Genomic DNA, 27,018 nt, shown 5'->3' with positions numbered 1-27,018 from the left:
CCCCTCTGCCTTTCATTTATATTGCTTTTTGGTGTTAAAAAGAGTCTGTTTCAGGGGATATTTTCAGCCAGCCTGGCATTAGCGAGCCAGGGAAGAACACAGATGATTGGAGGTAACTCTTATAGGCTGGGCCACTTCTGTTTAGGAGGGTAGGATGGACAATGTATACCAGGCCCAGGGTTGTTTGCAAACCCCTTGCAAGGCTAATTCTTCTCAGATGCAATCATCAGACAGTCCCCATAGGAGTAGGTGAAGATACTGCTACACACTCTATATCCCTCTTGGAGATTTATTATTCACATTATATTAATGGTTCTGAGAAGTTCTGCAATAAAGACATTTGTATAATTTCTTTCTTTCCAATTGTATTTGTTCATGCTATTGGCCACGGTTCTTAGCTGCAGACATCGGAATTCACCCTGGCTAGTTTAAGCAGCAAAGGGATTTAAGAATAATAAGTGGCTAACAGAATATTCTTTAAGGGCCAGAAGGCCAGACTCTGAGCTACAATAATCAGGAATAATATGATCCACACTGCAGGAGGGCTTGCAGGGAATACCACTGCCTCCATATCTTGGCTCATATGGCTCATATATTCAAAGATGAGAATTGCATACCAAAGAGCCACATCCACAAAAACTGCAGTCTGAGCCTAACCAGCTGTCTGCATCAGCTTGGGCTGCTATAACAAAATAACACAGATGAGGTGGCTTAAGCAGCAGACATTTACTTTTCATAATTCTGGAAGCTATGAAGTCCAAGATCAAGGTGCCAGCAGATTTGGTTCTTGTTAAGGGCCGCCGTCTCACTGTGTGCTCATGTGGCCTCTTTGTGTGTGCTTGGAGAAAGCGAGCTCTGGCATCTCTTCCTCTCCTTTAAAGACACTAATCTCATCATGGGGGGTCCCATCCTCCTGAGCTCTTCTAAACCCCATTACCTACCAAAGGCCCCAACTCCTAACTTTAGGAGTTAGAGCTTGACGTATGAATTCTGGAGGGAACACAAATGTCCAGTCCATACCACCAGCCTCTCTGTTTTCTTTAACTTATATGTAAGATTTATATTCAATTAAATAAAGAATTATATATAAGAAGCAGCCCTTATCTTCTCAGAGCTTAGTTTTTTAGTTTGGGAGATAAAATAGACTACATGTGACTGCGTTCTCTCTATGTGGTACAAACTCAGAATTCAGAGTAAGCAAAGGTCAGGCCACGAGCGGTTAAAGAAGGTTTTGTAAGCAGAAGGGTTTCCTCCAGGCTCTGTCTGTGTCTTGAAAGAAGACTGCCACCATCATATGTAACAAGTTGATCTGCCATTATTTTGTTTAAAGAAGCAATTTCCCTTGGGTGTGGATATATTTTCTAAACAAACAACAGACTGAGTCGAGCTTATCAAAACACTTCCTGACCCAAGTGGGCTACAGATGGAGAAAGCAAGGCCCAGAGAGATGGCGGCTCCCTGCCCAAAATCTTAGGGCATTCCAGGGTCATGGCAAAGGCAAGAGCCCACAATCTCTCTCAATCTATTTAAAGGTTGCTGAGTCCTAAGCTCCTTGGGTTGAATGGAACCATTGGAGGATATATGATCCAACTCCTTTCTCCATGGAAAACTATACCAGACTCACTGCTTCCATGGGGGGCTGTAACTGTCTGAAAGGTCCCCAGAAAAAGCTATTGTTTGGTCTTCCTCAGAAACACACTTACAGAGCTAAAGTTATAGTGGAGAAAATTTAGTTTACCTAGAAGGAAAAACCCTTTTTAATGAGAGCCCTACTTCAAGGAAGGAGAATCCTTAGTATTCGCTCATAACCCTTTGCCATCCCCATCCTCAGAATGGGTCTCATCAATACCAAACGTTAATTAGACTGAATGCTTAGGGTGTTTTTCTGCCCCCACACTGGGACAATCTCAGGTGACACTTGGGCATGCGCTTTTCTTGGAAGAGGATTGGTGAGGACATTGGTGTCTGGGCGACTCATTCCACCACTCTATGTAAGTTAGCCTCTGGTCATCACTCAGCAAATCACCAGTCTTGAGAAACTCAACCCTCTGAAACTGTGCCCTGTTCCCAACTTTATGACTGAAAGTCGCTCAGTGATAGTCACCAAACAAAGCTGGTGAAGCACATGGTCGCTCTTCTCTAGGAGCTTACCATCTCAGAGAGACCACATTTGTTATGGACAAACATCCAGGAAATATACAGACCAAAAAAGATGCACCAAAGCCACATCTGGCCCCTTTGAAGCTGTGACACCAGCCCCTCCACTGCTGCTACAAAGGAAAGTCTCCATTCCCTTTCAAACATCTGGAGAAGACACTTGTCCTTCCAGTACATTGCTATTCTGCTCTGGACGGAATTGTATACAGCTTGTGGGCATGAGATGCCCTTTTTTCATTCGTGGACATCTGCTCTACCACTTAGCCCATCTACTCTGGACCCAGAAGCCTTTTATGGAGTGTGAGAGAGGCAAGAACTCAGGCATATGTTTGGACAGTGTGTTGGCATGTTCCTCACCCATCAACTCCATCGCTTCCATAACAGATAAAACTAACATGGCTGTTTGCCTTGAAGGCTGAATTTTCTTGCTTATGCCTGATGTGTGTTTAATATGCCACATTTTAACTGATGGCAATTACATGTTAACTCATAAATCTGTGAGCCCGTCACTTTTTTAAGGCTCACTGTCCTCATCTCTTGATGAACACGATGGCATTGTCATCATCTCTATGGTGCTTTCGTTTTAGTGCTAGCGTTCTATGAATCTCTCTTCTATTCAATTAAACTAGTCACTGCTGATGTCAAATACAGGTCATTTCTATTTCAAAAGACTTTTTTCTCATTTTAGTTTCTAGTCTGCTCAAGGACACATACAACATAGTTGTGTAGTTAAATTCAGGGATGTAGAGCTAAAGTTCATCCACCTTCAAGACCAAGGCCTTTCATCCCCAACGTTCTCTGTCATTCTACAGGTTGGGTTTGGAGTTTGGTCACATGAAATTACTATGATTATGATTATTGGATCTTTCACTCCCTACTCAGAGCCCACTCTCAATAGATTAGACCAGTCCAATCCAGAGTTCAACCACCTGGTAATATCCTTGTGTAGGACACAGCTGAGAAACATAAAAGAAGCAAGAAAAAAAAGAAGTCTTTCATAGTCAAATGAGAAATGACAGTTGAGCCTGACAGTGAGGAAAGGGTAGTATAAATTATAAAAATTAGACTCACTGGAGTGGTGGGGGTAGCACGTCTGTGTACGGCAGAGATTGTCAACACATCTGGGTTTCAATCCAGGCATTATGATATACTTACTGTGTGACCTTGGGAAAGTTGTTCTAGAAGGATTTTCATCCAACATGGTTATGTAAAAGTGCAGTTTGGGTCTATGCCCAGCCATCTAGAAAATAGAAAATATGGACATCTGAGAAAAGAAGAGCCATTCTTGGGCGTTACAGGTAGCCAAGGTGTTACTGAGTGTCATTGGCTTTTGTGTTTACAAATGGGGCTTTCCAAGTGTTTCAAGTCCAAGGACTGAGACAGTAAAGACCACCTCAAGAACACTGCTTTCTCTTCTGTTCTGGGCCTAATGGCTTTCGGTTCACAGTGTAGCTCTTACGTCCTTCAGAGCCTGCATCAAAGTTTTTCCTCAAGGAGATAAATATTAATCTTAAAGGCAAGACTTGATTTTTAAAAATTGAAGCAAGACTGAGGAGTTATGTAGGTGATCATACTAGATAAGAATATTTGGGGTAAAAAAAATAGGATAATGTAATACGGTTATAAGATTGACCATCTTTAGAGTTATCATCTACTTCTGACAGCAATTTTCTAAGATTCTTCCAAAGAAAAGTTTAAAATGTTAGAGACCATTGAGTTGACCTTTTCAGTACGTCAGGTAGTCAGCTATAATTTATCTAGCTCCCTGCCAGTGCAACGTTCTCATTAGATTCTGTGTGCATGTATGTGTGTGTGTGTGTGTGTGTGTGTGTTGCAGAAAGTACCACAACTACAATTCTGATGGCTTTGAGAATCTTACAGTCCAGGAGGCTTCTTGAATCAGATTGTTTCCCCGTCTTCAGTCATTTGTGAGCCCATATTTAAATTCTTTCCCCACATCTACCTAAAGAGCTATTTACATACTAATTTCCTTTAAACCAATTCACTTCTTATTTAAATCCACAACATTTCTGAAAATGGAAAACTAACACTATCAGTTACCATGAATAGCAAATAACAGTAGAAAGAAATAAAATGAAAACAAAACATTATTACCCAATGACATTAGCCTAAATCTGCGTTCTCTTTATTAAAAAGGAAGACATACAAGCTCTGGGGAGTTGTCAACGGCATCCCAGCAGCAGACTGGGATTTTCTTCCTGACTGCCATCAGAGGGACGAAATGAGAACAGGAAAGGAAATAACTCTCCCAGGTGCTCAAATGAGATGTAAGGCCAAGCGCAGAGGCCTTCCAAAGGGCTCACATGGACTGCCAGTGGACTGTGTACTTTGCTTGGGAAACATTGGTTTAGAGCATTGTTATCACCTCTTAATCCCACAGGTCTCCACGAAGCTGACACAGATGGCAGACATGTCCAGGAATTCTGTACAGCTGCCCTTTGGGATCTTGAATAAGCTTCACCAGCTCTCTCAGACCTGTCCCTTTCCTACCCCTAAATCTGGCAGGTGCTCCAGACAGGGCCACTGCAGAAGCCCAACTCTGTCCAGGCACCTTCTACCAGGCAGCCACATGTCCCACCTTTGCCAGGCCTGGTTCAGAGGTCCTGGAGTTGGAAAAACAAAATGCTTCCAAGGGAGGCAGTAAAACTGGGGCACTGGGCACTTTAAAGGCAGCTCTGAGACTAATGAGAACAGGATAATAGATAAATCTGTGTTGTGTGGTCTGGCCTTGAACTGTCCCCACTCACGCAACCCCAGGCTCCTGGGGCTGACACAGTGGTGGCAGATGCTTTCTGGAGAGGATGTTTTAAACATTGCAGGCCCCAGAATAATGCTCATCGAAAGCTCCTTCTGAGATGACTTCGGACATGGCGAGCAGCATGATGGAATCTGATCTCGTGCTATTTATTACCCGAGTCCGCTAGTGGGGTTGCCCTCGTCTCCCCTGCCCGCCGCCACTGCCTTTCCCTGTAGACTTTGGATCCAAACTGCATGGTGCCCCTTAAACATGCCTCACCACAACCCAAATCCTCGCCGTCATTTATCTCAAACTAGCTTCAGTATTCCTTGAAGCAAAATTGGAATTGGGCCTTCTATTATTCAGAGATGGATTTTCGTGTGTATAAAAAGGTAAATGCTATCTTTTTCAAGTGCCAGATTTTCTCCTGGGCAAAGTCTGAAATGGACAGAGCAGATAGACGGATGAATATTTCCACTGACAAAATGTTCCCCCATCGCTATTCTTGCTAAATGCACCGAATCACATCCCAAAATAGCTGTGAGATACCCCTGGACTCAGCCAGTAAGATTTTATAAACTTTCTTCTTTTTTTGGTAAATGTGATAAATATTACATTTCAAGACATAAAACAGTCTCTCTTTAAAGCCATCTTGGGCAGAAGTCTGTATTCTCAAATACAGTGGAATCCGGCCATGAATCAATGGTTTAAGGAACAAATTTGAACCTTGTCAGGTGTCAAGAAAGGGAATACACAGCTCAGAGCTTGATGTGTTTCTCTTCTTTGGCCCATTTAGGGCTTGGCTCTGCCTTCTTTGATGGGGCTCAAGGCGAGTAGAGCCAGCCTCTGTGAAGAGCTGCCTGGGGCCCAGATTCCCTCAGCAGGGAGGCCCACAATGTGACAGTCACCACGGGCTTGTGGTGACCCCATGGGATGCAAGCAGAGGAAAGGACCTGGGCCTTCCAGACAGAGTTTCTCAGACTTGTCATTAAAAAAGGATGGAAAAATAGCAGACGAAAAGGATAAGGGAGTAACATCAAAGGAGTTATTTTAACGAGCGAGTGCATCATACGGTCGGAATCATAATCTGAAGTTTTCCAAACGGCCCATCTGTATGTTATACAACTTGGAGGATTCCTGTTAAATCCTGCTCTCGAGGGACTTTCTTTATTAATTTTTTTTAATGGTCACTGAGGTCTCCAGGAGGGAAACTTCTGGGAAGGAGGAGTTCATAAGAATTATTTGTGGCTTTTTTTCCCCTCATCATTTTTGACCTCCCCACAGTGGATTGCATGCTGACCGCAGAGTCCTCCCTGAAGCTCCCCTGCTGCCCTTGCCTTCTTTGCCACGTGGCCTCATAGTGGCCTTCTGTTCCTCTGACTGCTCCTTCCCGGCCCTTTGAAGTCCCCTTTCCCTCTTCCCAGCCTTAACTGCTGATAGTCCTTCCCTTCTGCTCCAGCCACAGGTAGCATCATTATTAGGGTTTCAGTTGCTCTTTCCATGATGATTCTCAGATCTCTAACTCCAACCCAGACCTGTTTTCAAAGCTCTAGACCCATATATAAAATTGCTTACTATACATCCCTACTTAGTTGTCCCATGGGATCTTCCACCTCAACAACTCCTCCTCTCTCTCATCTTCTCTAGTGTTCCCTATTTTAGCAAGCTGTACCACCACGGACACACACGCCCAAAGACCCTGGGGATCATCCTTGGTTCCTCATTCTCCTCTCCCTACGTACAATGCACCACCAGCTTCTCAACTCGACCTCCTAAGCCTGTCTCAATCTGTCTACTGCTCTTGATGTCCATTGCAATCCCCCTAGACTCTGCTGCCATATTCTCTCACCTGAACCACTGCATGAAATGGCTTACAAGGCCTTCGATGCCAGGAACTTGCACTGCCTTTTAAGTCTTATCTTTCGTCACTTCTTCTCTCTTACTCTGTGCTCCAAGCATTTTGAACTCTTTTCAGTCTCTTCTGTGAGCCATTCTCATATTTGCCTTTGGCTGTTGCATAAATAATTCCCTCTGCCTAGAACATACCTTTACCCATCAGTTCACTCTCCCTCTTTCTCAGGCTTATTCTATCATCTTACATCATTCGATTGGTTTACACATCTCTTCCTTGGGGAAAACTTCTGCCCTAGGCCGGGTTAGGTTTCTTTGTTTTATATTTTCATAATTAGCCTAAATTCTCCCCTCATAATACTCATTACACATTGTCAGTAACACTTGTTTAAGTGTCCATTGTTCCAGCTAGATCACCTCATTAAACACATCAGGTGTCTTCTTGGTCATTAGATAAGACATCAGGTGTCTTATTTTTTCCTGGAGACCTTGCTCTAGGAGCCCTCCATTCTCCTGTTCAAAGCAGAACTGTGTCTTCACTAAACCTTCTAGACAACTACCAATCCCAGTTAAATCCAACAACACGTTTTTCTGATGGATTCTTTGTTTGCTGCATTCCATATTGTTTTCTTTCTTGCTGTATGTCTTTGGTTGGTGAAATTCATCCTTCAGGAACTTCATGAGAATGGATGCATGGAAGGATATCTTTTCTGAAACTTTGTTTGTTTGAAAATGTGTTTATTTTGCCTTTGCCCTTAATGTATACTTTGGCTGGGTATAGAATTCTATGCTAAGAATCATTTGGCTTCTCAAGGTTAACACATTTCCCCAGAGTTTTCTAGTGTCAAGGGCTGGTGTTGAGAATTCTAATATCTTTTTGATTCCAAATAAATTTTAAGGAATCTATGTTTGTCCCCGTGGACCAGAATCCTTTTCATTCTTCCTGGAGTTCTGAAATCTCATGGTGATGCACTTTGGTGGAGGTTCTGTTTCTTCATCATTATGCTCACTAGGTTCTTCTAATCAGAAAATGCATGTCCTTCACCTCTGGGACATTTTACTATATATTTTTTTGTATTTTCTTCTCCACCATTTTCTGTTTCTTTTCTTTCTGATTAAATGTTGGAGTTCCTAGATTGGTTTTCTTATCTTTTCTTTCCTATTGTCCATTTATTTGTCTTTTGTTCTGTTTTTTTCCTGAGAGTTTATGGATTTTTAACTTTCTGTCATTTTATTGGATTTATTTCAGATCTAGAATTTCCCCAGTTCGTTTTCTCCTTTGAATAAACTTTTTGCTCCTGCTCATGTTGGGAAGTGATAGTCACCTGGGCAATATAGGTGGACAGAGACAGTAGGGTCTACTGTTCCTTAAACAGTGCATTGATCAGTCACTCTCCCCTGCCTTTGATGACACTTGGCACCTGCAAGTCCTGAGCCTTTTTGAAATTTCGCAGCATGATTTGGCTTGCTTTTCCCTGCCATCTTTCACTATAGGTACTTGGTATTCAGCTATCACAGCTTTACTAACTCCTTCATCCACTGTCCATCTTCCAAGATATTTATTAACATCTCTCATACACTACTGTATTCATGACTATTTTCTTTAACCTTGTGGTTTTATACATTTTTTAATTCATTCACTGTCATTTTAGTAGCATTTCAGAAGTGGATAGGGATATACACATGTGTTCAATTTTCCATGTTTACTTAAAACTACTCATTATTCTTCACTAAAGATTTGGCCAAGTTTTACAATTATTGGTACTTGAGGAAAAGTCTCAATTTTACTTCTGGTTCTAGACCTCTCCTTCCTTTTTCCCGCCCTTCTTCTCCTTCTTTTCTTTCCTTCTTTTCTTCTCTCTCTCTTCTTTAGTTTTGTTCTTCATCCTCTCCTTCTGTCCTCACTTACAGACAAGGTCTCAGCCAGTCCACACTATTTGGCTTCAGAATCTTTAGTCTCCATCTAGGTTTTTCTCAGTTTCTTATCACAGAATTATTGCTTGCTATTTTATTATGAAATATTTTATTTTACTGCTGCTTCTATGGATCTCAACTCATTCTTTAAATCCTCTATGATGTTGATGATGATGATGATGATGATAGGCATAATGATAGATATATTTATTTATGATGATAAGGATATTGGTAGATACATTTATTGAGCTCTTAGCATGTAACAAGTCCCAAATTGAGCATGTTACATAGATTGTGTCCTTTAACTGACTCTATGAGCTAGTTAATATTTATTTTATCACCTTATAGATAAGAAAATTAAAGCTTATGGAGTTTTAATAACTTTCCCAAGAAAATATACCTGGTGAGTTGTCAAACTGGGTTTTAAACAACTATTTTATGACATAAAAAATCAGAATTTTACCCCGTACACTGTACTACATCTTTTTGATGGCAAATGATATTACAGAAGACACTGATCAAAACATTATTTTGAACCCTTAGATTTCCACTAACCGTCAGAAACACTGTCTAAGAATAGATTGAGATGTTTAATGATATCAAGAGTGCTCCTTTGGAAATAGCTATACAGGGGTTGGATGATCTCATGTGAGAACTGTGTGTGTGGATTCCTACACGTGGATGGAGCAAGGATTTCAGAATTCCTTTAACATCTTTAAGTCTATGATTCTGACTCTTCTTCTATTAGTTCTCTTCCTATCTCCTAGAAGCTTTCTCTGAGATTTATCAGCAGAATTGGCACCTTGCTCCTTCACCTAGTTTCATTCTCTATGTATTGTGTATCAATGAGAAGTATGAAAAGACTATACCCCCAAGCATATTTTAGCATTAAATATTAAAAATAATAATAGCTATCACCTATTGAATGCTTACTATGTCCAGATATTGTGCTAAGGATTATATAAACATTGTCTCATTTAATCATCATACTCACCCTGAGAGGTTGGGCCACTATTATCTTGTTATCATTCTAGACCAAAATAAATCCTAAATATGGTTAACTTAGTCTACTTGGGCTTTCATTACAAAATACCATAGACTGGGTGGCTTAAACAGTAGCAATTTATTTTCTCACAGTTTGGGAGGCTGGAAAGTCCAAGATCAAGAACTGGAAGAGTTTCATTCCTAGTGAGGGCCCTCTTCCTGGCTTGCAGATGACCACTTCCTCACTGTGTCCTCACATGGTGGAGAGAGAGATCGATCACTGTCTCTTACTTTTCTTCTAAGCCTACCAATCCTACTGGATTAGTACCTCACCTTTATGATTTAACCTGTATTACCTCTTAAAAGTCCTATCTCCAAATACAGTCATGTTGGGGGTTGGAGCGTCAACATATGAATTTTGAGGGGGTACAATTAAACCCACAGCAGTAGTGGACAGCGTTTAGCTTGGCTTTCATGGAAATATGATGCTGTTTAAGTTATTAAGACCTGAAAATGTTTGAGCTGGGAGTAGAGCATCTTTCTACTACTTTCTGGACATCCCTTCTTTCTCATGAAGAGAGTGGATAAATCACCTGTTAGATGATAGGGCGGTCTCAGTATTTGACAGGAAAGGCCAACTCTCTTGTTGCTTATCCAACAGCAGGAAGAATTCAGTTTCTTTGGGTTTGAAGAAACCTGATCCTTTGTCATGGCAGCCTTTCATTATCCTGATAAAGAACCCTCAGGTGTCTTTAAGAGAAACGTAGTCTCCTTAGTGTTCTTCTGTGTTTGGATCAGAAATGGCTTCAATGTCAAAATTTAGTGTTTTATTTCTTTCTGTCTATAGAACTAACTCTATCCTCCCCAGGTTTGGTGACTGGTCCCTTTCTATTCCAGGAAGCTAAAGAAACTATTTCGGAAGCTGAAAGATGAGACAGAACCTGGAGAAACTGATTCTGCCCATTCAAAGCATCCAGAGCAGTGGGACCTAGACTACAGCTTAGAACCATACACTGGACTGACTCCAGAGTACATGGAAATGAGTAAGATCCCATGACCTTTCCTTCCACTGGGGCAGGATCAGACAAGGGGTCTGGGAGAAGGGCAAGGGGAGGGGGTTAGGGAAATGACCAGGGGAGCCTCAGCTGCTTCTCGGCCTTCATGGCTGCACAATGCACCTTCAGTGCCACATGAAAGTTGAGAAGGGTGAGGCAGAAAGAACCCTGGAATGAGAACCAGGAGCAACTCTATCACCAACTTGTTACGAGGATGATGCCCTCTTCTCCTTGGGCCTCCTAACCTCATCTGTGGGGAAATGAGAAGTTTGGTCTCTCGAGTCCCTTCCCATGGTTTCCATCATTAATAAAGCTGAAGTGGAAATAATAAAGCCTGCAATTGAAGGAAGAGTAAAGTAGATTTATGACACTTGGGAGAAGGATATGTACATCTTTGATATGGAGAATACAGGAGAGTCCCCCACTCTGATTAGGTGGGTCTGGGTAAAATGGCAGGTTTTCTTTAAAAAAGTCGAGGATGTTCTGTGTCGGGGGTAGATTTCTAGGTACAGAGCCTCTGGTTGTTCTTGTATAAGGCTTGAGAGCAGGAGTGCGTGTAGTACAGGCTGATAGAACACAATCATTTCAGCTGTGATTTGGAAGCCATGAGTTCTCCATTATGAGAAGTGTCCTAAGTTAGAACAGCTGCCTTCAAACTCTTGGCTATTTGTGAATAATCCTGATTTTTTGCTGGAGTGGATATTTGAGAAGCCTCTCTCCAAGGCTTGGAACTAATGAATTGAAAACATAGGACCAAGAGGTCAGACATATCATTTAAACATCTACTCAATCTAGAGTGTTTGGAGAAACAACAATCAAAGCCAACAAAAGAATCACTCAATACTTAATATCATTGGACTTGTCATTGTCTTTGCATAATGGCTCCTGCCTCCTTGGGTTAGTCACTTTTAGTAGGGGGCCACCTGTACACCAGGTACCTCACTCATTATTTCTAATGGATATTATATCTCTTCTGCTTATGAGAATGTGTGCATGTACGTTGAGTAGAGGGATGGACAGGGTCTAGGTTAGATGGCCACAAAATGTCTCTTCTAGCCCTGGAGTGTCTAAAATTCCAGGCAAAGCCTGAGCTCTGTACTCTAAATAAACTCACCAGAGAAGAAACCATCATTATGTCTGCTTCTGGAACAATAGGCAAAGAAAATATCAAAGCCCAGCTTATGTAAACCCATAGCTCCTTCATGCTTCTCGTCTTTAGCTAAGTGCTGCCTCCAGTCCCTCTCCAACACTGAACCAGACAGTTACACAGAGATGATTGCTCATATTTCAGATGCCATTCTATGTCTGCCATCCTCTTACAAAGAAATTGCTGCCAGAGATTGAGGCTCCATTTGGGAAGCAGCTTACACTAGAAATCCTTAAGCTCTGTCTCTCATCCTCTGCCCTCCAACTCCAGTCCCCCACCCACCTCTCAATTATCTGTGTAGGTGTTACACACCTGTCTGCCTATCTGTCCAGATAGTTGGCTATTTCCAAGCTTCCTCTTCTGAGTGATTAAGAGCAGCGACCCTTGAGCCATGTTCCTTGCCTGGGTTCAAATTCAGGCTCTATTACCATCTAGCTGTACAGCTTTGGGTGAGTGGCTAACCTTGTGTGTCTCAATCTGCTTTAGCTGTACAATAAAAATAATATCTGCCTCAAGGGATTGTTGTATTTAATAAATTAATACCTATGAAGTGCTTAGAAGAGTGTCTAGCACATATAAAATCTGTGTTAAGTGTCAAGTGTTGTTTCTCTCAACAGTCTTGAGGCCTGAGGAAGGCAGAGTGCAGGGAACATGCACTTTGTCTGCCACCGTGTCACTGAATAGACACCCGCTATGTGTTCAAATGTGGGCACCTACAAAGTAATGAAAAGAGGAAAAAAACAAGAGCCAGAAGACTTGGTGACTTCTGGAAGAAGTTCATCCAACAAGATTGTGGAGAGTGAAATTCATACTGTAGGTCAGAAAAACAAACAAAAACTACTCACAGATTATAAGGGAGCAAAACAACCATATAAAAGAAAGTTTGAAAATAGAGAAAAGAAGGGAACAAGTCTCCCACAACTTCCTTCATTCAAGCCCAACTTTTATTAGCATTTTGGTGCCATTTCTTGCACCCTTTTTGTTATGTATATGATCTTTAAAATGAAGTTGTGATCATATGCACACATTTGTTTCTCTGTTATCAGTGTTATGTGAATAATTATTTCCAAGTTGTCTTATAGTATTCGAAACAGCTGCATAATAAATAATCCCTCTAATAAATGTACTTTTATCTGCCTGACTTCCAATGAAGCGTATTGGAGGCCCATTTTCCAAAATCTCCCCTATTTTAGTGAATGAATATATATTATCTTCATGTATATAATCTTTTCCATATTTAGTAATTATTTCCAGATAGATTCCCAAAGATGTGATTACTAGATCTGAGGTATGGCTATTGTATGGTTCTTGATTTATTTTACCAAATTGCTTTCTGAGAGGATTAGATCAATTCACCTGGCCACAGGCAATATACGAAATACTCTTCTAGTGAGTACAAATGACTCCGTATCCTGAAGTTACATGATATGAAGAATTGTCCGTGTACCATAAGCTTGAGATTCCCAGCCGCCTACGCCAGCCTCATTCTACCTTGTTGACATGAATATTCCAGCTGATCCTTTAAGACCTGGCTTTTCCGTGCTTCCTCTGTGCAGTCTTCCTAGACCAAGCCCCATTCCTCCTGAGAGGAATCATTATTTGCTTTTCTGGTCCAGCGTTGCATTTGCTACACACACTGCTGGTATATTTTACAGAATTATGGTAATATGGCTGACATATCTGTTCTTCTGCAGACCCAGTCTATTAGATGCTAAAGAGCAATGAGTAGGGACCATGGCTTATTCATCTTCATATCCTTCAGAGCCCAGCACATTTCCCGGCATGTAACAGGCACTCAACGTGTCTGATAAACAAAAATGAGTGAATGAATGAGTTTACTAACTAATGAGGGAAGGTTTCTTAATAGAGATGTTTTTAATAATTTTAAGTGGCAAATGAAGGATCATTTCAAAGCAGGATTTGGTTGATGGTGGGTCAAGGATGTTCTGAAGAGGTTTCCAGCTCTAGGTAAGAGGCTGGACTTGATCCCCAAAGTCCCTTCCGGTTCTGAGTGTCTACAGATTAAAATGAGAGTAAGGGAGAGCGTTCCAAGGAAAAGGACTGACAAATGCAAAGAGTGTCATGGCCATGAGTAACTGTTGACAAAGCAAATGGTGGTTTTTGGGTGGGGGGGGGGTCAGATAAAGATCTGGGATTAATGGAGAACCCTGAAGATCAGACAAGTTTGCATTTCACACCAGGTCGTAGGGAGCAGTTTTAAAATCTTGGCCAATACTGTGACCACGTGTGAACTCTGTTTTCCTTGAGGAAATCGGGAGAAAGTGCAGAAGGGGGATAGTGAGACTAAGGGAAACACAGGTGGACTCATTCATTTATTCATTCCTTCTTTCGTTCACCAAACATTTATTAAGCACCTAGAGGGAAGAACAAGTTTAGAGACCAGGACCATCTCTTCAACATTTCAGGTTGATATTAATTCAGTCAACAATTCAATTGATGTTGATTCAGTCTTGTCTGAAGGAGGAAGCCTGGCTCATACATGGGTTTTCTAAGCTGGGTTCCACAGAAACTCACTCACAGAATTCTTTAGGCCATTTTGCTAAGCTGTCAATCATTTCAGAGACATGACTGTTTTATCTCATATTTTGCATACATGCAAGCATGATGTTTCTGAATCAGGTTCCTTTCATTCCTTTTATCGCTAGATTATCCTCTTCACTCTTTAAGGGAGTATTTGCTCCTGTGTACAATCAAAGACTGGGCGGCAGAATAAACTTTACCGAATGATTTCTTCATCCAGCAGTGCAGGCTAAGTGTGGTTAGAGTTGGGCCCTCGAGTCAAACCCCCGGGCTTCCAGTCCTAAGCCTGCTGCAGCTAGTTACGTGATTCTGGGCTTGACACTTAAAGTCAGCCAGGCCCAGCTTCCTCCTCTAAAAAGTGGGTTTGGTGATCATAGCACCGGCCTTATAGGATGGTTCTGAGAAGTAATAAGCGATGAATATAGAGTAGTCACGTAATGGTGCTCAGTGTGCATAGGCTTTCTGTGAATAATGGCCACCATCGTTATTGTCAAGACTCCAATTTCTTTCTCTTTAATCTGGGCAGTGACTAAAAACAGCTTGAAGCCCTTGAATGTAGTGAGCCCTGGAGGATCTTCTCGCCCCATTAGTGCAGGGTTGGGCAGTAATGTTTAAAAACTGAGGGCACCAGACTCCAAGGCAAATCTAAGAATCACACTCAGAAGCCTGAGACATAAACACTCCAAGATGTTTGCCCTTTCGGAGACGTCTACGCCCTGGGGCTCTACTTGGCAAGTCTGGCATCTCAAATGGGCTCTTCTTGTCATCTGTTCATCTAAAACCCACAAACTTTTGTTCCTTTAGTCATCCAGAAAATAAGCACTATTATCTTCCTGACTTGGGAATTCAATTATCGCTGTAGAACCTTCTTCCAGCTTCTTAAATGCTTCCCCAGCGTTGAGGCCCTGGGGCCATTAACGTGGGGGATGAGATGAATTTCCTCTGTCCTTCACATAGTCATTAGAGGAAATCTCATTTTTCTTAGTAATGAGGTTGCATCTTGCCAAACTCTCATAGAAAGGGAGGTGCATTGGTGATTATAGTTACTTATTCATTTATTTGGAGTGAAAGCTGGATAGTTATTTTGAAGAGCCAAGGGCCGTCAGTCTCCGCTAATCTCTGGCTATGTCCACTAAGACCCGTAAGAATCACTCAGCTGATGGAAATGCTTGTGACGCGGCCCCCTCAGAGACCAGGGCATCAGCACCCTTGTAGCTGCATCCAAGTTGTCCCATGAAATTGCGAATTTGAACTCCTGTGCTCAGGGGGAGCATCCACGAATTGGCATAGACCCTGTCTTCTCCATGATGCCTCCCTGACTTTGAGTCAACTCTAGCTGGGGAGAGCTCTGCTCAAGATGATTCTGAGTCTTTTTTATTCGTGGCTCCTTATGAGTTTGCCTCTACTAAGAATTTCGGATTCCCATTAAGCCCTTACCATTCCTCCTTTGAATTATTGCAAATACTTCCTAACCTGTCTCCCTGCGTCCTTTTTCACTCCCTCTTTTTCCTTCTCACTTTTTAGAATGGCTTTTTAAAAAGGCAAACCAGAGCACATTCGCTTTTCTACTTAAAATCCTCCAAATCCCCTAGCGTAGCATCCCAGGGTATCATGAGCTGCTCCTGCTCCGCCCTCCCTTCACAGTTCTGCTCCTGTGCACCTGCTTATCTCCGACTACCAGTCTGCACCTGCCTGTGCCGGCCTCTCTGCCTGCAGCCAGTTCCCGCTGAGAGGTTCAGGATCACATACATCTCTTGGAAGCCCGTGTTAGCTCTCCCATCCTCGGGTCCTCTCCCCTCTTCTGTACCTGCTTTGGTGTAGAAGAAAACAGGGGCACTGTGGGGGCAGAGACGGAGTCTTATCGCTCTCCAGTCATAGCACTCAGCACAGTTCCCAGAACATAGTAACTGCTCAGTAAAGTATTTCTTGAGTGACAGAGAACTAGACGCCTCACTTCCCTTTATCCCTTTTTATTTGGGCTGGCCTCCCTTTTCACCATGGACATGTTTATAGAATTTTTTTATATGCAACAATTTTCATTCCCCAAACAAAAGTGAACCATGTTTGTTATGAAAAAAAGTCAAAGAAAAAGTCACTTCTGGTTTCCGTTGCTTCTCTGCCTTCAGAGATGGAGTTGTCGTGGAAGTGGACAGACTGGAATGCGCTCCCTCAGCCTGGGGTTTAAGCTCAACTCCAATTTCACGTCTTTCCCTCTGCAGCGCCCGCTTCCTGGCCGTCCTTGGGGGCAGTGCTGTGTAGGACCTGAGCCAGGCCTTGGGGGCACAGAGGGAAAAAATGGGGCCTGGGCCCTCCAGGACCTTAGGGTCTAGGGCCAGAGAAAGGTGTGCAAACGGTTACAAGAAAAGGCCTCATTGTCCTGGAAAAAATACAGCTGTGTTTGCTTCAGAGCAGCTTCCCGTGGACCAAGCACAGGTGTGTTATAGAGAACTGTCCCTCCTCTTGTTTGTTTTGGCCTCTACTTACCCGCTCTTCCAACTTCTTTGGGTTTGAGTACCCACCTACTGAGGCAGAACCAAGTCTGGACTGGAAACAAGAGGCCGGTCTCCCAGCCGCCACCTCAGGCTTGTTTTGAGACTTCGGACAAGGCTGGGAGGAGAATCCATCTCAGGAGAGCCATTTCTCAGCTCTTCTGCCCGGCGACTTAATTCCCATGACTATTTTCTGAGTTCTATGCCGCATTTGTGGCCCCATCACCCTCCAGGCGCCTAGCTGAGAAACCTCAAGGGCAGTTTCCCCAACTGCAGGGCCTCGTGCAGTGCCTGACACACATGGCACTGAAGACATACTGGATAAACCTGGAAAGGAGTGACTGAGTAAGTGAGGGTGTCATTTCTCTGGCTTCACTTTTGTCTTATCTAGGCTGAAACAATCTCACTCTAGTAATGCTGCCGTCAATTCTCATTTATTAATGGGCTGATAATCCGGGGAGCGGATTATCAAGAATAGTGGTTATCCCTGTTTCTCTTTCTCTGCCACTTCCTCCTCTCATATCTCTCCTTCTCCCTCCTCCCCTTCTGCCTTCTCCCCTCCCCCATCCCAGGCCTATTATGTACTCCTTTCCAGTGAGTAAGCCAGTGAAATGAGAGAAGGCGTAATGTGAAGCCGTCCGTGCTGCTCATAGGTAGCAGCTCTGGGAAACAGCTCGGTGGGAGAGAAGACTGAAGTCCACCAATGTCAAAACCTTGCTGGAAGCCATAGTTTCTGCCGTCCCCATGGATAGCGAAGACTTGGAGATAGTAATCATACCACTACTTACTACATACCACTGATTTCTTTGCACCCTTGTCTTCAAAGTGAAAGGCTGTTTTATCTTCAGATGTTCACTGTAGGGCAGAGCAAGCAATCTCTCTCCTTCCCATCTTCCCAGGGTCTCAGGTGAGACTCGGGTACGAATCCAGCTCTGCCTTTATCTAGCAGTGTGACCTTGGGCATGTCATAGCATCTCTCTGGGCTTCACTTTCTTCCTTGATCATTATAGAGAATTAGACCAGATGATGAGTTTTTCTTTGCAGAGTTACAACCCACTGATCTGTGGTCATAATCAACTGTAATGGGTCACAAATAATGCATTACTACTACTAATATATATTAAAAATGTAAGGTAAAACAGAGTCAATGGCACCCTCACTTTCTTGTATTCCTAGATTTTTTTTGAATGAAAGAGCAAGGGAGGTTTCAATATGCACAGAACTGACTACACCAACAGAAGTGAGTGGTGTACACAATCGTTTTTTGTTGAGTGTCTTGACAAGAATAAAGAGTTTCAAACCAGTGGACCAGGTAACCTCCAGGCTTCCTTCCCATGCTGGCTTCCCAGTTCATACCTACCAGCTTGAGCAATGCACCTTGAAACCAAGGTCACTCCAGAGACCTCTTAGTGGAGCTGAGGCTAGAGCCCCTTTCCAGAGCATTCCACGAGAGAATTTCATCAGGACCTATAGGAACTTGGACTTTGGTGGAGGGATGGGGTGGAGTGGGGTTTCCTCTTTCCTTCCCAATAGGCTAGACTTCCCCAATTCCAGAAAGGCCCTTGTCTTGGGCTTTGAACAAAAATGAGAGCAGTGAAACCAAAGCTGCCCGCTCCCTCTGGTGTGCCTGACATGGTGATCCCTGGCCCTGCACTCAGCTGTCAGCTTCCTTCCCTGTGATCCCCGGGACCACCCATGCAGACAGGAAGTGTACTGAGCCCACTCCCAGCCTGTCAGTTGTAATGGCGAGGCGGGTCATCACTTGAGGGAGGCAGCGGGGAGAGATGTATTATATTTACATTTTTCTAAATTGAGCTGGAAGCAGGGCCCAGGGCCCAGCCGGCACGGGGGAGGGGCCGTGAAGTGAAGGGGAAGCTGGGGGTCGGGGGGGGGGAAGGCTGGAAGTCAGCCTGAGGAAGGGGTGTTGGGGGTAGGGAGCTACCTCTGGGCAGGATTGGTGGTGGGGATGGGCTGGCTCCAGACAAAGAGAAACCTGAGAGTGAGGGATTAAGTTGGAAAAACCTGTGAGGGGAGCAGCAAGCTTTCGAGGGAATCTCCAATATCAAACCCTTCTCCCGAGGAGCTTACTAGGAAGGACTTCAAGGGGAGTCCGCCACCCCCATCTCTGAGGGGAAGAAAGAATGCTGGCCCAGGAGCAGACCATGACATTAATCATCATTGTCTCGAACCTCAAAATTGGGCTTCAAGGCTGCTTTGCCGCAGGCCCCTCCCAGCCCAGTTGTGGAGTTTTCCTCAGGGCCTGAGGAAAGGAAGTTCTTCAGTTGCTTTAAGAGCTGCAAGCTAGGTTCTCTGGACACTTGCAGCCATTTGACCTTTACAGATTGGAATTTGCCATTAAAACGTAGGCCTGAATTTAATCCTATAAGAGGAGTTTAGTGCAAGTTCCCAAAAAATCACTTCATAAAGTTTTATCACCATTTTATCAGGTAAATAAGTGATTCGATTGAAGACCGATGGCCTAGGTTCATGTTATTCATGATAGGAGCTTCTGGAGGGCAAGATTTGTGTCTTATTCATTCAGAGCATCTAACCACAAAGTCTGACGTATAGTAAGTGCTCAATAAATGTTTGATAAAGAAGGAAGAAGAGTAAAGAATGAAAGGGATGATCCTATAGTGAGGACCTTAAAGACAAAGTGACGATTGAACTCTACAGACATCACCACTATCAAAGCTCTCCGGACACCCTGGCTGTATTGATTTAACTGGGACAGTCCACCTCTGACCCCCCCCCCTTTGGGGGGGGCAAGATCCCTTATTTTGAAGTGCTCATAATCAGGGAATGCTCTCCTCCTAAGGGCAGGTCTCCTACAGCAATACAAATTGATGGACTTATAAAATTATCTATGCAGTTCAGGCAAAATACCCCACGTATTAGTCAACTACTGCTATGAGAATGCTTTATAACAAGCACCTCAACGTCTCAGTGACTTACAACTGAGACAGAGAAAAAAGAGCAATGGAAACAGCTGGCCCCAGACATCATTGGATATTCCACTCTGGAAATGAGCAAGTAAAAGCAGCCACTTATTAAAGAAAGAGTAAAGGGACTGAGGCTTCAGATAAGTGATGCCTTTGTGACACCCAAGATTCCTTCCAATTGTGATGTTCTTTGGTCATAGATGGTAGAGCCCACACTGGGTAATTCCAAGTTTTCATCAGAGACTGGATGTATACAACTAGTCCCAAGGGTGTCTTAGCTGTAAGTGATGAAATGTTTCAGAATAGCCACACAGCCATCAGCACTGAAGCCTGCATATTCTGTCACAGAACTCCAAGTGTCTATGCTATAAGTCAATGGCTCAAAGGACCAGGAAATGACTTTCCCTGAGCCATCCTGTTTATACAAACTGAGTCATCCCACTGGATAATCACGCACCTGCCATCTTCGCCAAATGGCATTTAAACACAGTTTAGGCAGCATCCAGGGTCTCATCCCAGTATTTCTGGGAAGTAGGGTGAGTCACAGGTCATTTCTCTCCTTTTGCTTCTGAAGCATACGCTGTTTGCATCATCTGTGCTCGGACTCCCACCCCCCATAAGTAATTAAGAAAAAAGGCAATGGAATGTCTGGATACTATACCCCTCAGTGTACTACAGAGTCTCCTGACATACAGCATACAGCATATGTCCAGTCAGTGCTTGAGAAATGAATGAGCGAATGAATGAATTGAAGGCCATCTTTTAGGTTAAAACTTACCGAGAACTCTATCACTTTCCCATTTCTCTTCTTGCTCTAACAACCAGGAAGCTCAAAGTGAACTCCATCGCTCAACCATAGACCCATTATGGCTCCTTAAGTTTGCATATTTCTTTCTCCTTCCTTTCTCTGTTCTTTATTACCTTTTTTCTAAAACTCCATAAACCTAATTGTGTGTTCTTTGTTTGACTTTTTCACAGCCTTTTGGGAAGATGTAAGGGCAAAGGAATAAAGCAAAGGTCCTCAGTGATGCTTTGTTTCTTGGGAACTTCTTTACAATCATGACTAGTGTCATTGCCCTTCCACCTCACTGCCTGCATTACCACAGCTCAAATGGGTGGATGGGATGATGGATGGATGGGAAGAAGGATGAATGAATAACTGGCCTTCACATTCCCATTTTGCAGGTGGATAAAGTAAGCAAGAGTGAGTAAGCCAGGTCATCCATTTGTTCACTCAATAAACATTTACTGGAAATTCACCAAGCTGTCCTCTGAAAATCGGAAATGAATCAGTACATCTCGCCAACTTGATTCTTTCTAGTTTTAAAAAGCTAAAATAGGTCCATTGATGTAAGATGTTTGAGGTGGCTCAAATGCAGGCCAGACAGGAGCAATAACACAGAAAACAGCAGGGACAGCTGCAATGTGCCAGCTGTAGAACATAGGTATAGGTGAATGAAGGTACTTTGAAGAGTGAAAATATCTGTTCATATTGATGGTGATGTTGGTATCAGTAAAAGTTCATTCTTTGACAAGAAGATTAGAAATAAGATTGGAGGATCAAATAAAGGAAACCTAAGATGCGTGAGAGTAACTGGGGTGGGGGGAGGGACCATGTTGCCCTGGGTTGAGTATTTACATTTTTGTGTGGTGAGAGGACATTGAATTTGACTGGCATCAGAAACCATCTTCAGTTGCTAGGTGTGTGGCCCTGGAAAAATTATTTCACCTCTCTGAGACTCAGTTTTCTCGCTTATAAAATGGAGATAATAATACTTGACACTGAGATGATTTTATGAACCAGAGAACATGCTGCCTGCACATGGGAGATGTTTAGGAAATGTTGGTTGAAGCACCATGACCTCTGAGGGGTTGGAGTTTTGAGCAGAGGCTATGGAAAGGGAGCAATGGGTAGATTTTTCCAGAAATCCATAGTGTCCAGGCCTTTAAAGCCTCCTGCGGCTGAGAGCCACATTCTCCTGTCCTTTTCTGTGACCATTGGCAGGGTCCACCTCTGAAGGCAACCATGACCCTGGCCTCTGTTCCCAAGGCAGAGAAGAGGGCTGCTTATGGACTGGCTATATCACAGGATCGACCTGAGATCCACTGTTATAAGTAGACTTTGAATTCTTGCGTAGCAGGACTCTCAAGAAGTCATTGGTCCTTCTCTCTACATCTGAAGAAGCTAATATTTCACCATTCATGTGGGGTGAGGAAAAGGTGGAGACTGAGTCCCCTTAATCATAAAGAAATGAAGAAAAGCCAGAGCCAAATGTGCCTTGCTGATCTGTCTCAAAGTTGTGCTGATACGTGTGCAGTAAACTCTTAATACTTAGCTGTTAACTTCAAGCCTGTTTCTTCCTGTTATGACTTCCAGGGTTTCTGAATTTGAACCTCATCCATTGTATAAACCCCAGGTGACTCCATGCAGATTGAAAGGGAATTCCACTTATTGTCTTTATTTCCTAAGTGGTTTGTTTCTGAATTTGGATCAGTGGATTTGCAAGAAAGATCTTAACCCCCAACCATATAGCCAATCTTCAGATGCCACTTCTACTTGTCCTTCAAGTCAAACCCAGGGGTTGTGAATCTGTGAAGCCTCCACAGATCTGCTGGTGAGAGTGAGTTACTCCTGCCTGGTGCTGCACTGCATTCTGTCAGTGCTGCCATTGGAGTTCTAACTCCATAATGCCCGTTTACATGTCTACCTTCCCCAGGGCATACTCTGAGCTTTTGGAAGGATGACATAGTTGGATAGTTCATCTCTGTTTCCAGCAACAAGCATGGTGCCCAATATATAAACTATGTTCAATAAATGCTAGTTGGATGAATGAATGAATGAATGAATGAATGGTGAGTGATGGGCAGTGAGAATCTTCTTACATTTCTGTCAAGACTTCTACAATTTTCCTAAGCAATAGAGGCTCATGCTGAGGAACCAGCTCATGCCCTTTCTTCTCATTATTTCTTCCTCTTTATGGGGTCAATCAACACTTGCAGTTCTTTCTTCCATCAGACACTCTCCGTGTTGAGCACAGTCGGCCTCCCCTGCCCTTAGCAGGAGGAGATCACTGGACACAGCCTTGAAATATGAACTGATGAAATGAACAGGGATGACCGTTCTTTGCTGTGTTTTACATAAGGGTTTACTTTAATGGGCTGTTTCTAACTCAGTCTTTTCAGTAACTTCCTCCTGAGTGAGGAGACAAACTCACACCAGCGTGTCCCTCAGTTGTTTCCTTGCGTTGCTTATTAGTGGCTCATGAAGCGGGGGATTGTTAAGCCCCCAGTTTTCAATTCTTCTTAAGCTAACTGTGTTGCTTTTACTACACTATAGAAAGTTAAAAAAAAAAGCTATAATTATTTTCATTAGAATTGGACTCTCCTAACTGACTGTTTTTGCTCCAACTTTCTTAAAATCTTCTGTGCACGGACAACTGTGATGGGTAGGTGTGAGTACTTCACGCCTCCGCCTCGCCTCACCATCACTAAGTACAATGCTTTCAGTTCACGCATTTTAGTTTTCTGCCTCTTTTTCTGTTTTGTGTTTACAGCTGGTGAAAATAAGTTTGTATTTATGAAACAGATCTGACCATCTGCTATGGAATAGGCACACACAAAATTGTGAGGACTCAGAAGAGAATCAAATATGTCTGTGGTCTTACGGGGCTTCCCCTCCAGGGAGCAAGTCAAACAAACAAATAGAGCAACATGTGCAAGGCATTATGGGTGTGAGGAGGCGAGATGCCCACAGTGCCCAGTTCTGCCTGGGTGACCCAGTGGGGAATGGGGTGGAGGAGAGTCTTTGTAGAGAAGGTTAAGTTTGAGTTAACCCTGAAAGACAAGTAGTAATTCATCCAGCAGACAAGAAGAGAAGGGAAGTTACAGACAGCAGTGCTTTGTAGAAAGGCTCAGAAATGTGGAAAACATGGTGAGCTTGGGGAAGTACAAATGGTTTTGACATGGTTAGAAAGCAGGCAGAGTTGATCTCTGAGCATACCAGCTCAATGTCAGCCCCAAGCACAGAGCAACGGTGGGGAAAAGTAAATTAGGGTCATATCACAAAGGGTCTTGAATGCCAGGCTGTGTGTGTGTGTGTGTGTGTGTGTGTGTGTGTGTGTGTGTGAGGAGGGTAGATGTTTTCACTGAAGAATTTTAAATAAATAATCAGAGTTGTGTTCCATCAAGAGCTTTTCCGCCAGTCCTGGCTGATCCACTCTATTCTACCTAATACACTATTTTTCTTCTTTGAGCAGATTGTCCTGGAATGTCCTTGCTGGATGCCATCCTATTTAGTTTAATCCACTCCTTCTTGTTATTTTAACCTAAGCCCAGGTAATCAAGGCCCAGATTTTAATTGTCTCCAGCATCGGGCAGTACAGAGCTGGTGGTGAGAAGAGGAAACTAATGGGGTTTGTGCCTAGGAGTATTTCCAGTCTTTGTGCTTCCAGCTCAGCCTCTCTGGAGCAATTTACAGCAGGCTTTGTAAAGATTTAGTTGAAAATCAACTTATAGATTCCTCCCTAATTGGCTTGGCCAGGTCTAACCTGTTATTGGTCAAGGCAAGCTGGCTTCTATTATGCAGTGCCCTGAGGATTTCCGGCATTGCTGGCTGTTTTTAGAAGCAAATCTTGGTGTTGGGGAAGGCCAGTATCATTCTGTCCTCTGAAGTGAACCCAGAAGGACGCCCATCTGATACAGCATTCAAACCCTTGACTAAAAAGAGCAAGTCTTGGGTTTGGCATCTGTATGCTAGAGGGTTATGGTTTTATACTTTTTCCCCAAGATAAAAAAAAGCTTCCTATTTGTTTCTGCCTCTGGGTTGATTCCTGGAAATGCACAGGGTACCCAGGCCAAGCAGGCAGCACCTGCAGTGATGGGACATCTGCAGAGAGTGGCTTTTCTTGGCCCAGGAAACCCTGGAGGGACATCAGAGGAGGGGACAGGAGTGTCCTGTCACTCCAGGCCCAGCACCACTGACCTTGGCTGAGCCCGCTCCCTTGAGGTTGTCCAGTGCTGAACACATAGACTTACATGGCAAGGAGAAAGAGAACTTGTGTTATGGAGTCGGCATAATTTATGAACACTGGTAGAGAGCACTATTCGAGAGCCACTACTGGAAATTTTCTGTGTCAACAGAAGAGGGATATAGGAAAGCCTGTGTCTGGAGAGTTTGTGAAGGTAAAAAAGCAAACCGTCAGGGCAGCCCCAGAGGAGAGGTTCATGGCTGCCTCTGGAGTTCCTGTGAAAAAAGGAGAGCAAGTGGAGAGTCCCATTTTTCTTATAATCCTGGAAGGACATGGGATTTCTGAGCGCCACTTGCAAGAGCGTGGTGAGGGCCTGCTCACTCAGAAGGAACCTGCCCCTTCGCACCCCCATCAGTCTCCTTGCCATGCTCTTGCTGAGGCTTTGCAGAGTTTGCACAGCCTTGCTGGAGGAAGTCACTTATGAGAAGAACATTTGCCCTGTAGAACTGAGCTCGTTAGAATCGAGAAGACCAACTTAGAACTCCGTAAATAACGACACGGTCATATATATATATATATATATATATATATATATATATATATATACTTAAATAGAGACATGCATTTTACAGGTTTTAGAAAACTAGTCTAACATCTGTTTTGCTTTCCTTGTTAATTCCATTCCCCTCCACCCCCTCTGCCCTCCCAACGCCCCCCCTCCCCCAACTCCAATGAGAATTCCTCATTTGCAATGCCTCATTTAAAAGATGCGACAGATCCTGCATTTTTACCTGGCTCCCAGAGCTTGTATTTGAAGATTTCTCCTCCCCACCTCTCACCCCAATCTTTTTTGGCCAGCCAGCTAGCAAGGCGGCCATTCCAAGGGCCCAACCTTGGCAAATCTGTGCCTTCTGGTATGTTGTGCCACCAACTGTCACCTGCTAGTCTCGTAGGGCCTGCTGAGCATCCATCGGGCATCCAGAACCACAGCCGTGACAGAGTTGTATCAGCAAGAGCATAATCCACAACTGTGGGCCCCAGCAAACTGCCACGTCAAAAGCAGTTGTGCTGGGTAAAGTTCCATGAGTGTTCTGTTTCTTGAAACTTCTACTGTGGTTAGGCTTATCCCTCTGTGAATATATTTTTTTAATTTTTCTTTTTTAGTTTGGATCCTGGTTTTTCATTCTTTATTTGAATATCCTAGAATCTTGAAGCTTGTCCAAGAGAATCATAGGATCACAGCAAATCAGACCTGAAGGGAGTTTAAACCGGTTTCTTCAGTTTATCAATGAGGATGCCGAAACCCACTGGAACAGAGAGAATTGCCCAAGGACATGCGGCTAGTGAGAAACACCCAGGCTAGCAGTCAGGCTGGCTGATCCTCGTTCAGTGCTTACACCTTAAATTTGTGTCTGTTTAGCATAAAAGTATTTGGTATATATTGCAGCCGTCACCACATGTTTATATTTATTCCAAAAAAATTAAACTTACATGTAACAGGTAATATTATTGAACAGTTATTAAGAGGCAGACATTGTTTTAAGCACTTTATATATGCAATATCATTTACCCTTATAACAACCCTATGAGGTGGGTATTATTATCTTCAGTTTATAGTTGAAGTAGCTGAGACATAGAGCAGTTAAATAACTTGCCCTTAGTCCTATTCAACTGTGACTTTCCTGGGACTCAAGGACTGTGTTGGCATCAGGAAATATGGACTGAACCCCTAGAAAGAATGGACCCCCTGCCTTTCTAGTGGGAAAGAAAGACAGGTGAGCAGATCAGTCACAGCAGCACGTGGTGATGGGTGTAACAGAGGCGTGCACAAAGTTGGGGGAGGCACAGGAGGGGGAACGGGCTTTCCCAGCGAGATGGCTTCTGGATGGTGTGGGGGATGCATAGACGTTTGCTAGCTGGAGAATGAGTGCTTGTGCACAAATGAATGGAAGGATCTGACGTGTTCAGGGAAAATCAGGAGGGTGAGAAGTTCGGAGTGCTGGGAGGCAGAAGCGTGATGGTTGAGGGGGAGATGTTGGGAGACGGGGCTAGAGAGGCAGGTTGGGAGCCGATTGTAAAGTACTTGCATCCCAAGGTAAGGATTTGGATTATATCCAGTAAACAGAGGGGAGCCCACAGAAATTTGCATGAGTGGGTAAGTGACAGGATCAGGTTACTGGGGGCTTTGGGGTGAATAGACTCTGGAAGCATAG

General features: G+C 43.4%; 1 protein-coding gene across 4 annotated transcripts in view; it reads left to right on the top strand.

The window, feature by feature from the left end:
* Window positions 1-27,018, top strand: part of ANO2 (anoctamin 2) — a 326,384-nt gene that overhangs the window by 281,585 nt on the left and 17,781 nt on the right. For all 4 annotated transcript variants that reach the window (XM_070618946.1, XM_070618948.1, XM_070618947.1 and 1 more), the window contains one exon: window positions 10,562-10,707. In XM_070618946.1, the coding sequence (XP_070475047.1) occupies window positions 10,562-10,707 (146 nt within the window). The remainder of the gene's footprint in view (window positions 1-10,561; window positions 10,708-27,018) is intronic.

This window comes from Equus przewalskii, chromosome 5 (genome assembly GCF_037783145.1).
Source record: "Equus przewalskii isolate Varuska chromosome 5, EquPr2, whole genome shotgun sequence".
Classification (NCBI taxonomy): Eukaryota; Metazoa; Chordata; class Mammalia; order Perissodactyla; family Equidae; genus Equus; species Equus przewalskii.
This window is presented reverse-complemented; position numbering and strand designations above follow the sequence as displayed.